The sequence below is a fragment of the Rhyacophila brunnea genome, unplaced genomic scaffold (genome assembly GCF_057557595.1).
Source record: "Rhyacophila brunnea isolate RB1 unplaced genomic scaffold, BYU_Rbru_1.0 scaffold_3, whole genome shotgun sequence".
Taxonomy (NCBI): domain Eukaryota; kingdom Metazoa; phylum Arthropoda; class Insecta; order Trichoptera; family Rhyacophilidae; genus Rhyacophila; species Rhyacophila brunnea.
This window is the reverse complement of record NW_028232965.1, coordinates 51,802,128-51,822,415: the sequence shown is the minus strand read 5'-3', so window position 1 is coordinate 51,822,415 and position 20,288 is coordinate 51,802,128. Positions and strand designations below refer to the sequence as shown.

At 32.1% G+C, this 20,288-nt stretch overlaps 1 protein-coding gene across 1 annotated transcript in view; it reads left to right on the top strand.

Annotated features, from left to right (window-relative positions):
• The first annotated feature begins 1,962 nt into the window (after positions 1–1,962).
• Positions 1,963–20,288, top strand: part of LOC147068513 (uncharacterized) — an 88,287-nt gene continuing 69,961 nt past the window's right edge. The window contains exon 1 of the mRNA XM_085952997.1: positions 1,963–2,715. Within this exon, the coding sequence (XP_085809123.1) occupies positions 1,963–2,715 (753 nt within the window). The remainder of the gene's footprint in view (positions 2,716–20,288) is intronic.

Here is a 20,288-nt window from a genome sequence, read left to right as displayed (position 1 = left end):
AACAAGGTTTTTCCAGAACACTTACACTGTATTGACGTTGTTTAGAATTCCGTTCAAATGTGTCAGAAGGTACTAAAATGCAAGTCAATGGGGTTGAAGGGGTTGCAAATCGCCAGGCGATTGATTGTAGTCGAGGTTAGGTGTGGTGTGGTATAGGCCCATTACCTTTCCGCTTGCATCCTTCCACTTTGAAATGTTAATGAGATCTGTTTCGTGCAATTGAAATGAGTTTACTGGTTTCATCGAATGGCATTCCGACTTGATTGAATCGAAAAAGAACATTGATCGCTTGGTGTCTTTTGCATCGGTATTTGATGATTTATTTAACATGAATTTATTTGTAGTGTCTTTTAACTTAATCGACCAAAAGTTTATCATATCGTTCATAATGAATCAAAAGTAAAACTATCGAGTTTCATGAAAAACGCTACATGTTTACAGTATTTAATTATTTTTATGATAATTTTTTCATACATGACTTGGTTTATTAAATAAATTTAATACTAAAATAATATTATATTTTGAAAAAAAAAATATAAAAGATTTCTGCTATCTAAATCTCATTTCACTCCTACTAAACTTTCTTCACTCACGCACCAGTAAACGGATGTTGAGAAGTTTAGTATGGATGATAGACGCGACATTCGCTCAAACCGTATCAGATTTAGCGCAACAAAGGTCAAACATATTCGTTTTGAGTCACTCTATGGTTATCGACGGGTAAGCTGTAACAAGCCGGCACACGACCGCTTTATTGTTGTCACTCGAGCTAACTCAATATTATTCGCAATCACGGTCGTCTCGTGACCCGTAATTGCTGGTAGCCTGGTCTTGTGACAATAATAAATAAGGATGTGAAGTAGGTGGGGAAATAAGGAATGACGGCCACCATATTTGGTGTAACCATATTCTTTAAATAATTCACTAAATATGTTTTTTTGGACAACGTTTTAGGTTGTAGTTAAGGAAAAAAACTAATAAGGTCCTGTTTGATGTTCGATCTTTGTAAGTGACTTAAATCCAAGGCGTTCGTAATCTGAGAGTAATCTCTAACAAGAAGTTTAGAGTTGAGATATTATAATGCACTTTAGTAGCTAGTGATGGATAGTACCAAATAAAGAAGAAGATTAGTCTTGAAAATTCTATGCGTAACGTGTATGTTAAAATCAAGAAAAGCATTGATTGAGTCTAAAACATTGAGTGCTTTTATTAATATTGTTTACAATTTTAAATTAAAGTTTAGTTTTAGTTTTATATTTGTAAATTGTTAAGATGAGTTTTTAAATTACAGTTTGTTTTTATTGTTTGTTTCAGAAGGGCAATAAAAAGCGGTGAATGTGACACAACTGAACTGACAAATTGCATTTTCTAGAAAGTCTGACGAAGTGTACTTTCGAATCACCCGCCATGACAGATAATGAAATGCAAAGCGCACAGGATAAAGAGATAAAAACAAAACACTCACTCTGACAAACGACCAGCGCGTAAAATGGAAGATTTCTAATTTACCCCCCGTCGCGAGTCTTGTGTCGTGAGACAGAGTGTTGATGGGTGCAGTTCGGCGAAGACTAATGATTAAAACACACGAAACACCATTAACAGTTCTCTTAAGCCTGCTTTAATAAAACCCCGAATGGAACTTGTTAGAGGCGTGAGTCAACCGTTGATACTTCGTAAGATCATTATTGAGCGCGAAGAGCAAATATAGATACAGTAACGCATTGAATCTGCAGTGCCGATTGTTTGCGAGGTACGATTTTCCGGGTGAGCGCTTCCTATTGTCGCGTTTGTATTACGCATCGATTCAAATCAGACTAATTCGCGACAATCGTAATAAACATTCCGAATATAATAATTTGATGATTGTACGACACGTGTATCCATCGGGAGCGTAAGTTATCCTTGTGTAGAGGGGTAATGTTTCAAGTTCGGGGAGGCCGTTAATGCGAAACATTAAATAAGATGGACGAGAACAAAGTGGATACGGGCCATTACAGGCAGAATGACTTGCCCGAAACGCATCGTTACGGCAAGAACCGTAACGGTGAACTGTCGTCATTAACGGCGGCGTCTTCGGGCAACGGGACTGACAATTCATTTGCCACTAATAAACCGGGAGCGATCAGAAAGATCGGTGTAGAGAGCGCCATGACTTGCAGGAACTCCCCTCTCGCCGGCAGGAAAGTTCAGGTGTCGATAGATCCGTCGGCTTTTGTCAGAGGGTCATGTACGCCGGCCTGTAAGCGTCGTCTTGAAGGCGCTGCGGTAATGTTACGTGAGAAAAACAGTGGAAGTTTTCCTAATACTCCTCAAGCGTTGCGTCGTGTTGAAATAGCGCAGGCAATGATGTCGGCTACTAACTCACCCGTAGTGTCAAGGCGCAGTGATCTGATATCGGAAAGTATCTCCATGCGAGGATCTCCGCTGCTGACGAGGAGGTCCGAAATATTGTTCGGCGGGGACAGTGCGTGTGGCAGTGCTGTGAACTCTCCGCTAGTGGGGCGAAGGTTCGAATCATCGCGGGCGTTTGGGTCGCCGGCGCGCAGTATAGGAGAGCCTGGTGTGTTTAGTTCTCCGGTACACAGGGCCGGTTCAGGGATGGGGATTGGGACAGGTGGGGAGTGGACGGAGGAGTGCGAGGAGCTGGACCTGAGTGAGGTGCCGTCTGACCAGACGCTTGTGGCTGGGTGGCTCAAGTTTCGGGACAACAAAAGGGTGAGTACATTTAATTCAAAGTTAATAATTTGTATACTCAAATTATTCAAAGGTTTACGTTAACTGCTAATATAAATCATACAAAGGCCGTGGTATATATGATAATCACAATTTGATCAGACGAAAAGTGAAATAATACAATTATTAATGCATCGTTAGAGTCTGCGCAAGATGTTGCCAGCAAGATAATGTACGACAGATAAAATAAATATTATATCCAAGCTATCAGTATGTAAGTAAGTTGAATTGAATTTAATACTGAATTTCATTACACGTAGTGAGTATTAAATGAAGAAAAATAATTTAAAAAATGCAATGATTATGAAGCCAAATTTAAATATTAAATAAAATATAAAGTTTATGTTTTGTACTAACATTCTTCGTTCTTTGTTCAATCACTATTGAGGATTAGGTCTCTCATGTGATCCCTGCATTCCGATCTCCACATATTGAGAGACCCGTAGTATCGTCCACTCTTGCACAGGCCATCGTGTTGACGATTTTCGATATTTCCACGAGCATTTCCAAATTATAGTTTATCCTTCTGGTTATATGGCAATATCAATACAAAACTCTTTGAAGGTATATTTTTGAAAGTCGGTTTTCATATATATTTTTTTCAAATAGTAGCCATTATTACCTACTTTTATTACTGTTTTACAATATGAACCTGTCAACTATCTACGTGGTCGTAGCCATAACCTATTCTGTTTCCTCGTGTTAGGCTTATCGGAGAGCAATAGTGAAGGATGCAATACTATGCAATGTACTCTCTATACTAGACGTATACATTTTCAGTAATGAACGTTACTTTATTTCACTTTTTTCCCTCTCTTTTGGAATGGGTCTTTTATATTCATTTTACCACGTTTTTATTAGATCGTATTCTTGTTTGTCCGGTACAGATTTCTTCTTGTGCAATACATTTTTTTCTTGTTTGTCCAAGATTTTTAACTAACTTCCCGATTAGCTAGACATTTGAAACTTTTAGAATATATATATCAGTACACGACGACAATGCATTCTTTTAATACTTTTGGCCATCTTTAAGCAGAATCGAATTCATTTTCAGTTAATTCTGTTTTGTATGTTTCGGAAGAAATTCGTTAAAAGTTATATTTACTACTCACTATTTTTGGTTGCCAAGTGGGTCCTAGCGTCTAAATTATTAAGGCTATACCTCAGTAAAGGCATGGTCTAAAAAGATCGTGACTAAGCGATGCGCGGATTGCGGGTCGCGGGTGCAAATGACATGTCAAAGACAATGACAATGTCAAACGAAATATAATTTGTCATATAAATCCAACATGTGTCCATTTAATGTACTGTTTATTGTTCTATCAGTAACAATAATAATAAATATTCATTGACATGTTTTCTTTTTAAAGTAAATGGGTAACGTTTTTAGTCATCTTTACACGATTTAAGAATTAATACGCCCGTCGCCATCACGAAACAAATTGACGTGTTTCCAGCTCGACGTTCTCTCTCCGAATTGCAGAGAGTCCAAAATTTCGTCGCGCCTATAGTTGAAAATTATTTGCCGTTTCACTGATGTATCACCTTAATATATACGTGCGTTACTATGGAAATCAATATGAAATGTCAAAATGACATTTCTGTATTCTATAATATTTATTCAGTATTTATTTATAATATCAAGTACAATAAAAAGTTTTTGTTAATACATAGAATTGTCAAGTTTATATGATTCAACAGACAATTTAAAAACGTGGTATATAAAAAGTTCTTTTTATCTTGTAATTATTTAATATAACTTACTTTATTGTAAACAGATTAAAAAGAAAGCACGTGTTAAACGTCTTGAAATAATTATGTTATGTATATAATTTATATTTTTAAAAGACTTCGCAGTTCAGAGTAAAATGTTACTATGTAATGTTGAGACATAATATTTTATAAATAATAAATAAAAATATTGATTTTCATTTTAGTAACGCGAGATTTTAATTTAAAAAAAAAACTAACAGTGCTTAGTTATTAATCAGAAAATTATTTGTCTCTGGTCGAAGCAGTCCCAGATGGTATTTTTAATTGCAAGGTAAAATCCGAAACAGTGGATAGCCATAATAACAAAATAACTCTCACAGACGTTCCATTATTCAAAATATTTCAAAACGACAGCGGAAATATTTTCAACTGTTATTTTACTTTTATTCAGTTAAAATAATTCCTGAATAATTAAAAAATAAGTCTCCAATATTACAAAAAAAAGTACAAAACATAGATACAGAAGTCATTTGCATATTTTTTTTTATTTAAATGTCTTTAATTGAATTAAGGAATGTTATGAATATTTATCGAGTAAATTTCCTCAGCGCAATTATAAAACTACATAATAAAGATTTCAAGGAAAATACGGTTAATTTTTTTTTGTGATGAAATTGACGATATAAAAGATCCCATAAATTTGGGCCTCTGTTGGAGGAAATAGAGACCATCAGTTGTTTATTCTCCCAAGGTGCAGAACCAACCTGCCACTGGTAATGCCAATTGGGAGGGCAATAACTATGTTCAATGAAATTGCTTCTGGTGTTGATATATTCCACCACGTAAGAATGAGTATAGGTGGACGCTGTTTTATAAATTCTTAAAATAGGGTCTGCTTAACTCATCCGGTGTACTTCCTTGTACCTATCTAATTTATCTACTGATCTATCCCTTTTTTTATGTATATTTTTTTATATTATCTTTGTTTCTAAATGTCATGTTGTGAACGTCTTAAACTTATAATTTGTAATGTCCACAATATGTTAAAAAAATAAATAAATTGCAAATTATATAAACTAATTTAAAACCGAAGTTAATCGTACAAAAATGTGTACATAGAAACTTTGATATGACGTCGTATGAGAGAAAAAATTGATACAAGTAATGTGAAATGAGATATAAAATGAAAATTTAAAGGCATATAAATAAAAAAAGGTAGCAATGGTTATTAGTTGAATAATTAGTATTACATGATTAATAATATTAACTGACTCAAAGTTGTGATTATATTGAGATGCACGTCGCGTACTGTCACGATGTCACGGCGACAAATTTAGTCTATGGTTTCGTCATTTTGCAGAATATTTTGAACGATCACCACCTCTGCAAATTCAATGATGGAGAGTGCCGACAATATCAGGGCGTGAGATCACGTGGATTTGGCTAACATTGAAAAATTTACCTGTATATATGAATGGATAGAAGAAGGAATATAAAAGTAATTAAATATGAAAGTTTTGTAAGTACATACCTATATTAGTAGTTACGGCGCCTAATGTAATCTAAATTATGTACATAATGAAATAATGCAGATGTTCAAGAAAATAGTGTAATTTAGGTAGTTAGCAAACATATTTCATTAAGTACAGAATAAAAAAAAATATAAAACTAATAAAAACCAATCATCGTAGACATCGTATTTTAAACAATTGAGACTTGTGATCTTAGTTTTTTTGAATTTATTAACGTTAGTAAATCATAGAATTAAAATATAAATATTAAAATTATCAATTTCAACATAACATTTTTTTAATAATAATCGATGTATGCAAAATGAAGGTAATGTATTGGATACTTCTGTATTGATTCCATGATATTATAATAAATTTATTAACAAAGCATTTTACTTAGAAAATATTGGCATTCTATAAATTGGCCGCCATATTATATGATATTTTACTATTACATTTGAAAAATTGAGAATTTTGTTTTGTCGTTTTTAAAAGATTTTATATTATTTTCCACATATTAAGTTTTATAAGTTTCCCGCTCTGTACATACGAGGACATAAATACCCTTTTTATTTTCGCGTATATTCCTATATACGCGTATATTCCTTAAACAAATAACATAAGATAAATTTAATATTGTGTATGATTTTATTACTGTGTTACATTTATATAATATTACTTTATGTACTTATCGAAGACTTAATATATATTTAAGTCAATAAAGTCTATTAATTAAATACGACATATTTACTAAGTAATATTGACGTTAATTATTAAGTAAACGCCATGCTTCGTTGGAAACTGTTTTAAAATACAACACAATAAATAAATACTAGCATAATAATAGGTCGTGGATATACTACTTATAAATAAAACGTTACTTTAAGTTAGTTAGAAATGGCATTGGATACAAACGGGATTCATATAAAATTTATCATTAATAACCATCAAGTAAACTCCGATTCTCTTGAACAGGGATAAATATAGTTTACACATCGTATTTCCAGTACGCTTCGAAAGGCTGTTATTACTGTCAAAGTGATATCAAGTTGCACAGTATAACTTTGCAGTGCAGTGAAAGCTTTTGATTTTAGTACTAGAGGAAAATCACAAAAGCTCCAAGACTGGAAACGGAAGGGACAGTCCAGCAATGGCCAGACGTATGATTAAAAGTTGTGTCGTTCAGAGATGCCTGCAGTTTGCTACACTGTGTTATATAACGACCAATAAGTGGAAGGTAAATCTCTGCTGAAATTAAACGTTTTAAGTATTTTACTGAAAAGAATTTTCATTACGGAAAGAATATATTTTTTTATTGCATGTTTGGCACACTATAATTTTAATGTCCGTCTGGCGTGTTTGGTCGGTCAGCCGCTTAACTATAGTATATTATGTTCAATTATGGTCAGTGGATATTGTTGTGTTATCAATATTTGTTTACAATACACAATATCATGAAAAATACAAACAAAACTTTATCTGTCTATACCATCAGGTTGAATCTATATATAGATACTACTCAAAATTGATAGTCATTCAATTATTGTGGCAAAGATACCATCACATCTAAATCGAGTAGACCCAAGAGAACAATGATTCGCATTGGATAAAGATATATATTAATTATTATATAAGCTATAAAAATATTGTTTATTTCTGTACTACGTATTTACAATGATCGGTCATTATACTAAACCAAAATATACATCGTAATACAAACATACAAAATTTGGATTAATTGATAATTAAATTACACATTTAATTAAAAGTTATTTTAAACAATAATAATTACTATATAATAATTAATTTAAGATAAAAAGAACTTTTTATATGCCACGTTTTTAAATTCTCATGAATCAATAAACTTGACAATTCTATGTATTAATAAATACTTTTTTTTTTGATGGATTATCCCATAAACTTGAAAGAAAATGATCAAATGCGTAATAAAGAGAGCAATTATAAGAATTTTTCAAACATTTATTAATTGAATAACATATATGAGATTTTTAAAACTTGTACTTGATATGAAGTAAAAAACAAACAAACAAAAAACAAGAAAGCGAGTTTATTCTTTTTTCAAAATCGTCGAACGCCGTTCCGCAAAAGTGCAAGCATTGAATTCGATCGAAGCGCCACATTGCGGATTTTTTCCGAACTAACTTTCCATACAAAACAGAATTAACTGAAAATGAATTCAATTCTGCTTAAAGATGGTTAAAAGTATTAAAAATGGATTGTCATCGTGTTCTGATATATTCTAAAAGTTTCAAACGTCTAGTTAGTCGGGAAGTTAGTTAAAAATCGATTGCAAGATTTGTACTGGACAAACAATAAAACGTGCTAATAAAAACGTGGTAAAAATAATAAAGAATTTGCTTTAAACGTATTAAATTTATCATGACATTGCGATTACTATTAAATAAATATATTATTATCAAAAAAATCGGTGTGTGTACTTATGTACGCGCGTTAGAAGTTACACTTCTTTGGCATAACAAAACAAAAACAAAATTTGTCATAACCTAGATTATTCGACTAGCTCTTAATTATCTTGTTAAATTACACCCTTAAGATTTTTCTTGAGCTTAGTGGAGCGCCGTTGGTTTATTTATATCACTTTAACTTATTTTACTAAATTATATAATTATTTCTCGTTGTTTTTATTTTTAAAGTAACAACTATCACTCTGACGTTTAATCGTTTGTTTACGTAAGGAATTGCAAATGGAATGGAACAATCTACTATCAAACTTACGTTTGTATACGGCTGACTGATTCGCAGCTAACTACATACTGTCGCGCACTTTCGTAACTCTCAATTTCACTCTCTACCAAATGCCCCAAAATAAGTATAACTTCAAAAACGATGTTTGCTAATTGTGATTCGATCGAATGTGATGTTTAATTTGAAAAAAATGGTAATGCATGTGAATGACTACGAGATTGCACACTCATTAATTATATTAAACAATGAAATGAAAACATATTTCAAATCAAGTTAATTAGAGATTAACATTACAATGTTTTCCAAAATACTTATTATTATCTGCGGTATAATTTTTATGAATGAGTAAGAATGCAGTAAACGAAAGTGGCATTCGTAGTATGTGTAATGTACTGGATTCTTATCCGGAGGCTCCATTTTCAATTCGCTGTGAATTTTGTGTGATTTTATAAAAGCTTGTGTATTTATATGATTATTTCACTTTTACTACCACTACATTGGCCCCATTGCAAATTGTTGTATTAAACATATTTAAAAAAATCCTTTTTTTGTAAGTACTTACCAGTCAAATTAATTATTTTTATAGTGTTTGATAGTGGCATGACAGCCGATATTGCTATCAACTAAAAACTAAATTTGTGGAATGTAATATATTTTTTGCGTTTCTTTGTGTATTTCCTTCTTTTTTTCCCGACCATATCCGATGCAGCGTAGAGGTTTGTATTAACAGATTTTGTTTTTTACGAGAAATGGATATCAGCCACTTGCTCAACCTATTAGGTCCATACCCTGACTCACACACAAATTGAAAAACAATATGCGTACTTGCCAGACCCAGGTTTCGAACCTGAGACCCACGGCGTGATAGTCGTAGTATTTCCTTATAAATCGTTAATTCAATTTTGTCAATGAAGATAATGCTCTTCCTTTGATAGTATACGGTTATCTCTTTCCGATAGAAAGCTTACGACAAACACTGTGGCACAGTGAAATGTTTTACGTACAATTTACATGTAACCCACAATACATATATGTGATTTTATCAAAGCTTGTGTATTTATATGATTATTTCACTTCTACTACTACAACATTAGGTAAATTATCGTGTTAAAAAGTATTAAAAAAAATAGTTTTCTGTAAGTACTTAACAGGGTCAAATTGATTATTTTTATAGTGTTTGATATTGGCGTGACAGCCGATATTTCTATCTACTAAAAACAAAATTTGTGGAATGTAATATAATTCTTGCATTCCTTTGTGTATTTCCTTAGAAATCGTTAATTCAATTTTGTCAATGAAGATAATGCTCTCCCTTCTACGCAGGCAGCCATAGTACTCATACAACGCAATAGATAAGGCAATAAAAGCCCACTGCCAAATTAGCAGACGGAACAAGAAAGAAAATAAAGCGAGAAACCACAAGCACCTGACCACTTAACTCACAAAAATTTATTGAGCTGGGATCCCCACACAAAAGGGAAAGGGTTCCGTCCAATGGTAATTTTCTTTAGTGGAAAAGTGACATACACGAAACCCGTCGAGTCTAACTTGCAGAGTGCCTAACGGGATCCACAGCTTCGGTCCCACTAGATTTAGTGTCTTTCACTGTAGCGGGAAAGTGACATGTCGATGGGTTAGTGGCTTGGTGGTCTAATGCGATGCACCACTCTGGGTTCGAGTCCGCCCACCGAGTATAATAGGCTTTATTGGGCGCAACGTCATGTAATGCGGCACTCAGCTGAGTCCGTCGACAGGCGGACAAATACAGTTTCACTGCACTATCTCTCGGCAGTGGACTGTAACCTTTGACATGATAATTAGTATATTTGTATAATTTAGCTAATGTGAATAATAGTTGACCGCTGTAACTATGTGTAAATGTTATATCAATAATTAACATGATTCAACATACCATAAATGTCGCCAGATATGGAAATGCGCCAGTAGACAAAATTACTATGTCATTATGGTAATTACCTGAGAATAAATTAATACCGGGCCAGTTCTTACTAATTAAACCGCCATAAAAGCTGGTCGTATTTATAAAAAAACTGCAAGTTATAGTAAGTTATATATTTGAATCAGTAACATATAAGATATTGAACTCTTAAGTATTAAATAAATAATTCTACTTACGTTTCTTCGTTTATGCAGATTTACTCAAACTCAATCTAGCTATCTAATAATATTAAATGAAACTTTTTTAAAACCATAAAAAAATGACGTAAAAGCTTCAAATCACACCTTACATAATATGTATATTATATTATCAATTTACCAGTTGAAAATTATTTTATTATTATAGTATGTTATTTTCAATTCTAAAGATTAAATAAAAATATAGATGCATATACGTGATTTGACGTCTGAATAATAAATACACTAGCACATATTAATTACTACAGATATTTTTTTTCTCTATTCATTTTAAATACGAGTATATTATATCCTGTTGAATGTCTATGGTCACTTTCTATATTATATATTAAAAAAAAGTGTCATGGTTTTTCTATATATTGAAAAATAAAAAGCAGCTTTTAATATTAAATGATTTTTACCATTATCTATATGTAAAACATGTATAGATTTTTATATGTAAATAAAAACATTAGGCATGATTTTGTTAGCTTAATATATTGGATTATTACATCTGATAAAATAGTTATTATTTACAATAAGTCTAATACTGCAAATTATTATAGTAAAAAACAATTTTAGTACTTATAAAATTTAAAAAAATGTTGAGTTTACGTTTGTTGAGATTAAAAAAAATCGCAAGATTCCTATACTTAAATAATAAAATTGTAGGTGAATCTGTAGATTAATTCATTAAATACAATAAAATAACTTAAAGAATTATATGTACATAATGTACCGATTTCAGTTGGGAAAGCCGAGAAAAAAGAAAGTTCTTGATTTCTGAGGTAGTTATCAAGGATTCACAGATAAAAACTAGAAAGTATGACAGAGTTTTCATTTACACTACATATAAGTCGAAAGATACACAGTAAATAAAGATGTCTACAAACTCTTAAGCTACAATAGTATAAGAGAAAAACTGTTGGACGAAGCCACCAATAAAAGTGAGCGAGTAAGTAATTTGGTCATTGTCAGAATCATAAAATGTTTGACTTAGAATAACAAAGCTATCTAATTCTGGACTCAGTATCCAGATCACATACTTGCGGTGCAGAATGACTGATATAAACTAGTGGCGTGACAATACTGACCAAATAGACGAGAGTAGTGACTAAAGGAAGTAGATAAAACTTCTATACGCGATTGCACTATTGGTTAACTGTGACCGAGTATTTTCACTCACGTAAAAGACAGCACGATCGATTGAATGTGCTTTTGGATGCTGTAAAGAATCGTGTACCCATAGATTTATTTGTCATGGTATAATGGAAATAAAACTTTTTTTTACTAGTCATGTTCGAAAGTGAGCATAGGGACCCATCCTTACAAGGGTCATGATATCTCGATAGATTAACCTATATTGGTGGTTATCGATTCGATCAATCCATATTACGATCTGGAGAAAATGGAGAATAATATGTACATATTCCAAAGTGGTGAATTTAGTTACATAGTATAATATTTTTATTAAACATATAAAGATGTTTACTTCGCTTAGTGGCAGAACTTAAACGAATACCAGTAGCAGAGTCAGGGCATTATTTAATTTAATTATTTAAATTTTACGTTAACTTTAGTAATTTTATTCATTAAAACAATACACAGTATAATTATTTAGTATTTTAATCTATATAATTTAATAAACATCACTACTGGATCAATTTACTCAAGAAAATATTGTCGCGAATGTTGCGAATACGGTCCGAATATTCATTAGGTACTAGATATAATTAATTGTCTTATATTTTGAATATTATATTATCTTTCCCAAATCATATAAAAATGTATTGCGACCTTACGAGGGATCAAATCCGGAGCATCCAGATGAGAAGCCATCAGTGTCTTATGCGAGGATCTATAAAGGCCACCACGGTAATAAACGATAGTGCAAATTGTTTTATTCGTTCATTCGTATAATATCACGTGTATTGAAATAATAACGAGGCAAACAAACGTATATAAGTAGTACGTAGTCGCACGACAGAAAATAAAACAGATTAAGAAATTTAACCTCTATACTAAAAATCTGAACAACTGCATATCAAGCACCGGCATGAATTTATCTCTCGTTACTGTATTTTGTTTATGATTTTTCTTATTATTCTTTTTTACTCATTGTTTATAGCAAGTACTTTAAGCCACTGGTTAATATATAGGAAATATTGGGTCATAAACTATAAATATTTTGTATTAAGCAAAATAAAACACGTGAAAAATATGTGAAATACGTTTGTGGAAGTCAGAGTATTGTGGATGAAGAGGTCGAGATTTGGTGGTTGGTCCGATGAATGGAAGAGCGCATTTATTCGCTGTGTAAACAGTCGGTACAAAAGTATTTTACATAAGTTATGTTACAATACTTATGATACTGTTCCGAGGTCCGATTTCGGTAGAATGAGATGTTGTGCGAAGCGATTCTGAGACTGAGATACTAACAAACCGGGAACTTATATTCGAGTGACATGTGCAATGAATTATGATCCGCTATTTATTAACGTACTCACAATCAAAATAATTTCTTGAAAAGTATATTTAGGAAATGATTATTATAATTGAGTTAGCTAATATATGAAATTTGCGTCATCAGATATAACTGACTATGTGAAAAAATGGATATCGCGGAAATAATAATTGCAGTAAGCTATTTACTGAGTTTTCCATAATTGGACAATACGGAAAATGGACATGAAAGAATTTGTAATTGCGGTAATGTATTTAATATCGCCGATCATTATGCTGACACGGATTGAGCTGTTTATCCCCATACGTTCGACATATTGTTATATTTTATTTACTTAGCACATACGTATACATATTTTCACCAGGATTTGAATCCAAATTTGCATCTTACTAAGAGGAATTGCACAATATTATTATATTAAATAATATAGATTAGCAGTATAGATACGTATAAAAAATATATATAAAAATACCATCAATGTTTGTTTCCGCATTCTTTCGTAAATTTAATATACATTTTCATGCAAGATAAATGAACCAATTAAAAAAACGAAATGGTTTTACGACCTAAACAGCTTAACCATAATCGTTTCAAAATGTTTCAAAATTTTAACCAAATGTAATATTATGGATATTTCTCGTTTCATAGTAACGCGATAGATCAAAATTGTTATTCGATGATAAATATTTCAATGTGCCATTCATTAATGTTTTTTATTTTGTCAAAAAAGTGAAACTGCGGTTACTTGCAATATGACTGTAGATTTTATTAGCCCATCATTTCGTGAGCATAAAATACGTCAAGAAAAAATAGACAGATATGCACAATAAAATTAGACTGATACGTATTATTAATTATGAGATTTATAGGCACGTGCTGCTATAACCTGGCTAATCTCATAGTATTTAAAGTCATTGACACAGAATTTGTTCGATTTCTAGGCGCGCGCTTCCCGACTCGCGCCTCATCTCATATTTGTGAAAATGAATTATTTGTGTGTTTCTGTTGAGATATTGAGAATTGAGATAAAAGTACAAGGCCCAGACTAATGTTGATAATGTCCACCTGAAGAGGACGAAACCGGTACAAAATTAATTTAAAAAGTGGAATAAGTACTATAAAATTGTGTTTTATTGAAGTACAAATAATTAATCAAATAATACAATGCAGTTCCGCCATGAATTGTCAGTTAAAACTATAAAAGAAATTAAGTTAGTATTAACCAGTGACGAAGGGTGGAGGTAGGCTATTAGGATCCGCCATGAATAATCCACATTAAACTTTGTCAGTCATACATATTTGTTTTCATTAAAATAATACTACAATTTATGTGTTGGTTAGTTTTTAAAATTCAATTAAACCCAGCGAAACCAAGCCATTAGATAATAGTCAACAATACTCTTCTATTTAAAATTATGCCATTAAATCGTACATAACTTTTGATATTTTATAGATAAAATATTTTTTTTATCTATTATAGTGTGCATAATTTTGTCATATCGCCCAAAATATACCAAAACTATTATGGGTTGGTTAGGCAGGGTTTAATTCATTTTTAAAAACTAGCCAACACCACCTATAAATTGTAGTTTAAGCTCAATAAAAACAAATACATACATAACTTGAAAACACCTCAGATATTATGACCACTAGAAAAAAAATCATATTTGAAAAAAATGTGAAACTCGACGGGATTTCAACCCGTTTAACCATTGGTGTCACGCCAATCTATGCATTATTGATTTTTTCTAGTGGATATATATCTGAGGTATTTTAAAATTATATGTATGTTCATTATATGGAATGTTACATTCTCAAAATCTTGTAAATTATTCATCGGATAAAAGAAATGGTTTATTAAAAACAAATACGTATGACTAACAACATTTAATGTGTACTATTTATAGCGGATCATAACTGCCTACCTCTACCATTTGCTACTGATATCAACTATGTTATCTATTAACAGTGTAAGTTTTATCAATATCCAGTAGTTTTTGAGTTATAACTGAACAAACTTAGTTTTATTATTAGTATGTATGGCAAAGTGAAGAGTGGAGGGAACTGGGAGAATTAGACTTAAGTTGATAATGATGATGATAAAAATAGTAAGTATGTATATCGTCTCTGTTCTGGCAGAACACACTAACTGGAGAATACTAGTTTTGAGTAATTTGACTTTGAAGTAGTTAAAATGTCTAAAATATTGGTCTATCATGTGAGTTTATTAAGTAATTGTAAAAAGGATGACGTTAAAATAAAGATTGTTTATTTATTAAGAAGGTTTCCAGACGGTAAAAAATGAAATAAGGAACATTTTGGTATAACTAACTCAATATATCATTTTTTCGAATTAGTATCTTCTGCCAGAATACTGACGATATTATAATACTAAAAATAAAAAAACGTATACGTAGGTACAAAAAAATCAAATTCAGAATGATAAAAAATGTGGAGATATAATTGAATAATATGCATATAGATTAAATAATAAAACACTAGATAACGCGAGGAACATTCTTTTGAAAAAGATGTTTCACAAAAAAATACGAGAAGCCACAGTTACTGAAGTATAATAAAATATACTGAACACATAAAATATTTTTTATAGGGCCATCGGAACTCGATTTCCGGCACTCCCGATAAGAACTCATCTCGCATCTTTCAATCGGTGTCCGGGTTGTTACCCGACTGTCCCAAATGCAATTTCCTTTAACGCTCCATATATTGAATACGCGAAGAACATACCTACTCTATACTCTAGTTAAAATAAGGGCAAAGATTGCTCCGGCTTAGAGTTATGCGAGTTTTTTTTTGTTTCTCTCTCGGCGAGTGTTTCAAGCGAGAAATCCGTCGGCGACATAAATCAGGGGATGCGTTGGGAACAAGTGTCTGGTGTGTGGAAAGCCGAGCTGGCGTGGGGTTAGCATGTGGAGCGGATTAGAGAAGGCTTTTTTGTGCACTCCGCGTTAGCCTCGCGCGCCCTCACATATCGCGCGAAGAAATTGTTGTAAATTTATTCGAGAAGTGTGCTTAGTGCCTTTTTGAAGAATATTTTTTTTCAGCGATGTCTGAAAGCTGTTTTATAATTAACTTACATGTCTCATGTTTATGACTAACGACACTTGAAAGGAGATTGGCTATCATAACTGATGCAAGAGAATTTCATATATTGTGTTATGTATAAAGTACTATAAATATCTATCTCATAAACACGTTACATCAATGCTTCAGTATTTTTTGTTTATTTCAAGTTTCGAAAATTTTACTGAGCCAAATTTTGGTACTACAACAACAGGATCCTATGATAAATGAAAACAAACATTATACCCCGTTTACACGTGCATGGATTTACTGTTGACAATAAGTATTATCGCAGCCATAACAAGAAAATGTATGGGTACCTAAACATGTATTATCCTATAAGCTTGCATGCATCAATCAAAAAAGTTTGGAAGTTTTTGAATTTTCATGCGAGAGTAGGGATTTTTTCGATCTGTGCCGGCGCAGTAGAACGATAGTGGCGAACCTGCCGGCAAAAAATGAACTATACTTATTTTGAGGTTTACTAATTTTCACTACCTGGCAAATAGTACTATAAAATGACAACATCGCGTCTCGCTTACTCTTGAAGAACGAGATTGGAGAAACAGGCAGGACTTTTACGTGTAAACAGTTATTGTTACGATAGTTTAAAATACGCACTATAGATGCCAGTAAATCCATGCACGTGTGCAGGCGCTATTACGTCATGTAAAAATAGTTTGTAAATATATATTTTACTTTGCAACGTGGTAATCTATGCTGTATTTTACTATAGAACCAGTTACTATTTATTACTTGCCAAATATGTTGAATAAATTCTTCTTGTATAGAGATATAGCCTAAAAATATAAAAGTAAAACAAAAAAAGGTTCTATGGAACCTGTAACTCTCATACAAGCTCTCTACATTCTTCACCATGTTATTTATTTAGTCACCTCAATATTACAACTAGATACTTGATTTTCAATATTTTTGAGATAGCTATTGAATATGATTCTACATTTCCTTCTCGACAAAATGATAAAACAAAGTAAGTCAGAAGTTAATGGGAACTGTGTTAATTTTATGATTGAAAATATTAGATAAATTTAAAACCATAAATGCATTAAACAAATAAAATACTATATCTACAATATTTTTTCATACAATTGAACATTATTTAATTGTTACCAACTAGACAAGCACACTTTTCCATTTTTATTTAAAATAATAATTATAGCCCAGATTTATGTTAATCAAGTAAAGTTTAAATTTAATTTTTCCAACAATGAGCAAATCAGAGTTATCTAGTTGTAGTATTGAAGTGACGATTTATTCCATACAAAAATAAGAATTACATCAAACTGAAACTTGATTTATTGATATTATTGAGGGACACTACTGAACACTCTATCTGTAAAAAATCTGATTCTTTGAACTTGCATGTTTATTTTGGTAATTTGTACATTTGATATAGGTAACTATTTTCTTTTTGATAATTTTTCAAACGAGTATTTTTCGACTAGCTTTCTTCAAGGCATGATCATCTTTTATTCTCTTAAAGCTCGTAATCCACTTCTGATCCTGATATTCCGGAAAATTTGGATTTATATTCACCCTTCAATTACATGCGTAGTCACTATGACCTCTTTTGGATGAAAACTGTTTCTTTATGTCAGGCATCTCAGCCACCAATAGCGAGGGCTGTGCAGCTGGTCAATATACTACCTAGAAACATAGACATTTTTAGTGATGCGCTGCGTATTTTGTTTTTAAAATTCTACTTTATTGTGCCATCCCCTAGCGGAGGTCGGCCACCATCAAGGCGATCTTAGATTTGTCGTCTGCTACCCGGAACAGTTCAGTGGAGCTGCACTCGTACCAATCACGGAGGTTCTTAAGCCACGAAATGCGGCGCAGTCCACTGCTACGCTTACCATTGATCTTTCCTTGAACGACAAGTTGGGGAATGCTGTACTTCTGTCCTCTCATAATGTGGCCGAGATACTGTAGTTTCGTGGTTTTGATACTACGCAGAACTTCTTAGTCCTTCCCCATTCGATTGAGAACTTCAACATTGTTACCCGGTCAGTCCAAATTTTGAGAATGCGTTTATACAGCCACATATCGAAAGCTTCAAGTCTCCGTGACATCTCTTGGTTTAGCGTCCACACTTTCATACCATAGAAAAGAATTGAGAGAGTATAACAACGTACCATACGCAGTCTCAGACCTAGGTTAAGGTCTCGGTTGCTAAGGATGCGTCTCATTTTGTGAAAGGCACTCCTTGCGATCTCAATTCTAGTTTTGTTGTTGGATTTGTTTTTTCTTGAATTAATTTTGTTTAGATAATTGAGAAACTTCGCTGTTATTTTCATTGTAAATGTCATGCTGTGAACGTTTTGAATTAAAAATTCCTTATGTACCCAATTGTTATTTGTTTTCTTGTTGTTTTTATTAAGCAAGTAACTATTTCCAGATATAAGTCTCAACTTTGTGCTTGTCCAATGTTCTAATGCCGAATCGTGTTATGGTAAAATGAGTAAGTATGTGCGTAATGATTTGTTACAGTTGAAGAATTACTTAATTTCATTCTGTCGTCAACAGCTTTTTTAGTTGTGATAGTAAATCAAACCAGCCGAATTAATATTCTTTTCGTGTGGCGGGTATATTGTACGAAGCACACCGTCATAAGTAAGTGAACACGGTGTGAGGTTTTCAGTTATAACTTGTTTTGTTTTATTTATTAGATTGTGGCGTTATATTATATAAGGTTTCGTAGTTACATAAAAGCTAATATATATTTTTGATAAATTTATGAATTCTTACATATTATCCGTCATTAACCTGGATCAATAATTAAAGCCTTCCCCTCAATAATGATCTATCTTACATTTGAGCATTTTGAGATAATCAAAGAAAACTATTTTGATAAGATGAAGTTTTTTATACTTAATTCAAAGACCTCTCCTGAATTCCTTAATAACTTTTTGTATTTATCTTCCAATTTTCCATGTAAAATTTTCTCTGTGAAGTCTTTTTGCATCCTCAGGGTTAACAAAAACTCTCGTGTCATCCTCCATTTAAAAAAATCTATAAATCATTATTGTAGAGAAGCCAACATAACGGCTTCAAATGCTAATCAAAAAAATAAATATGCCAAAACAGAGGCAATGTGATTTTTTTTTATTTTTAATTTTTTTTAGTTTTATTTATTAAGGAAAACAAACAGTTACATATTGGTTACAGAACTTTAAAATACAATAATAAAAAGTTATTGCAACCAGCAAAGTTTCCATATATACATTATAATATAGTTAAGCCTAACAAGATAGAGAGTACGAATAACATAAATATAAAGAAATTACATTAGAAGATTACATTAGAAAAATGAGAAAAATGAGGAAGAATAATGAATAATTAAATGATATTCAAAAGAAAGAAGGAAAAATAAAAAGTAACATTAAAAATAAAAGAATATATATATATATATGTGTATAAGTAAGTACATTATATTTATCTATTTATACACAATTTTGGAGATAGCATGTTTAAATGAAACAGGTGAATTATTAAAAGGATCAACGGTGGAGAAATACATATTATAATTTAAACAAGAGTGCCGAATAAAGGAGTTATGTGCATAATTAGAACCGCTATGACTGATATGGTACAAAGTTTGGTTTCGCGTAAGTCTTGATGGACAATGGAAACCCACCCTTTCGAGTAGGTTTGGCGAGTCAACAAAACCATTGATAATTTAAAAAAGAAAATATTGATTAGATATAAAACGTCGACTTTCCAAAGATGGTACCATACAAGTTGCGGCTGTCGAAGTAGAATTAGATAAATCATAACAGTAGGCTTTAAAATTAACGTGCTTGCGAAATCGCTTTTGCACCGCTTCGAGCCGATTTATATATGTAACGTACTGTGGATTCCACACGACAGAGGCATACTCAACTGTGATGTAGATCATT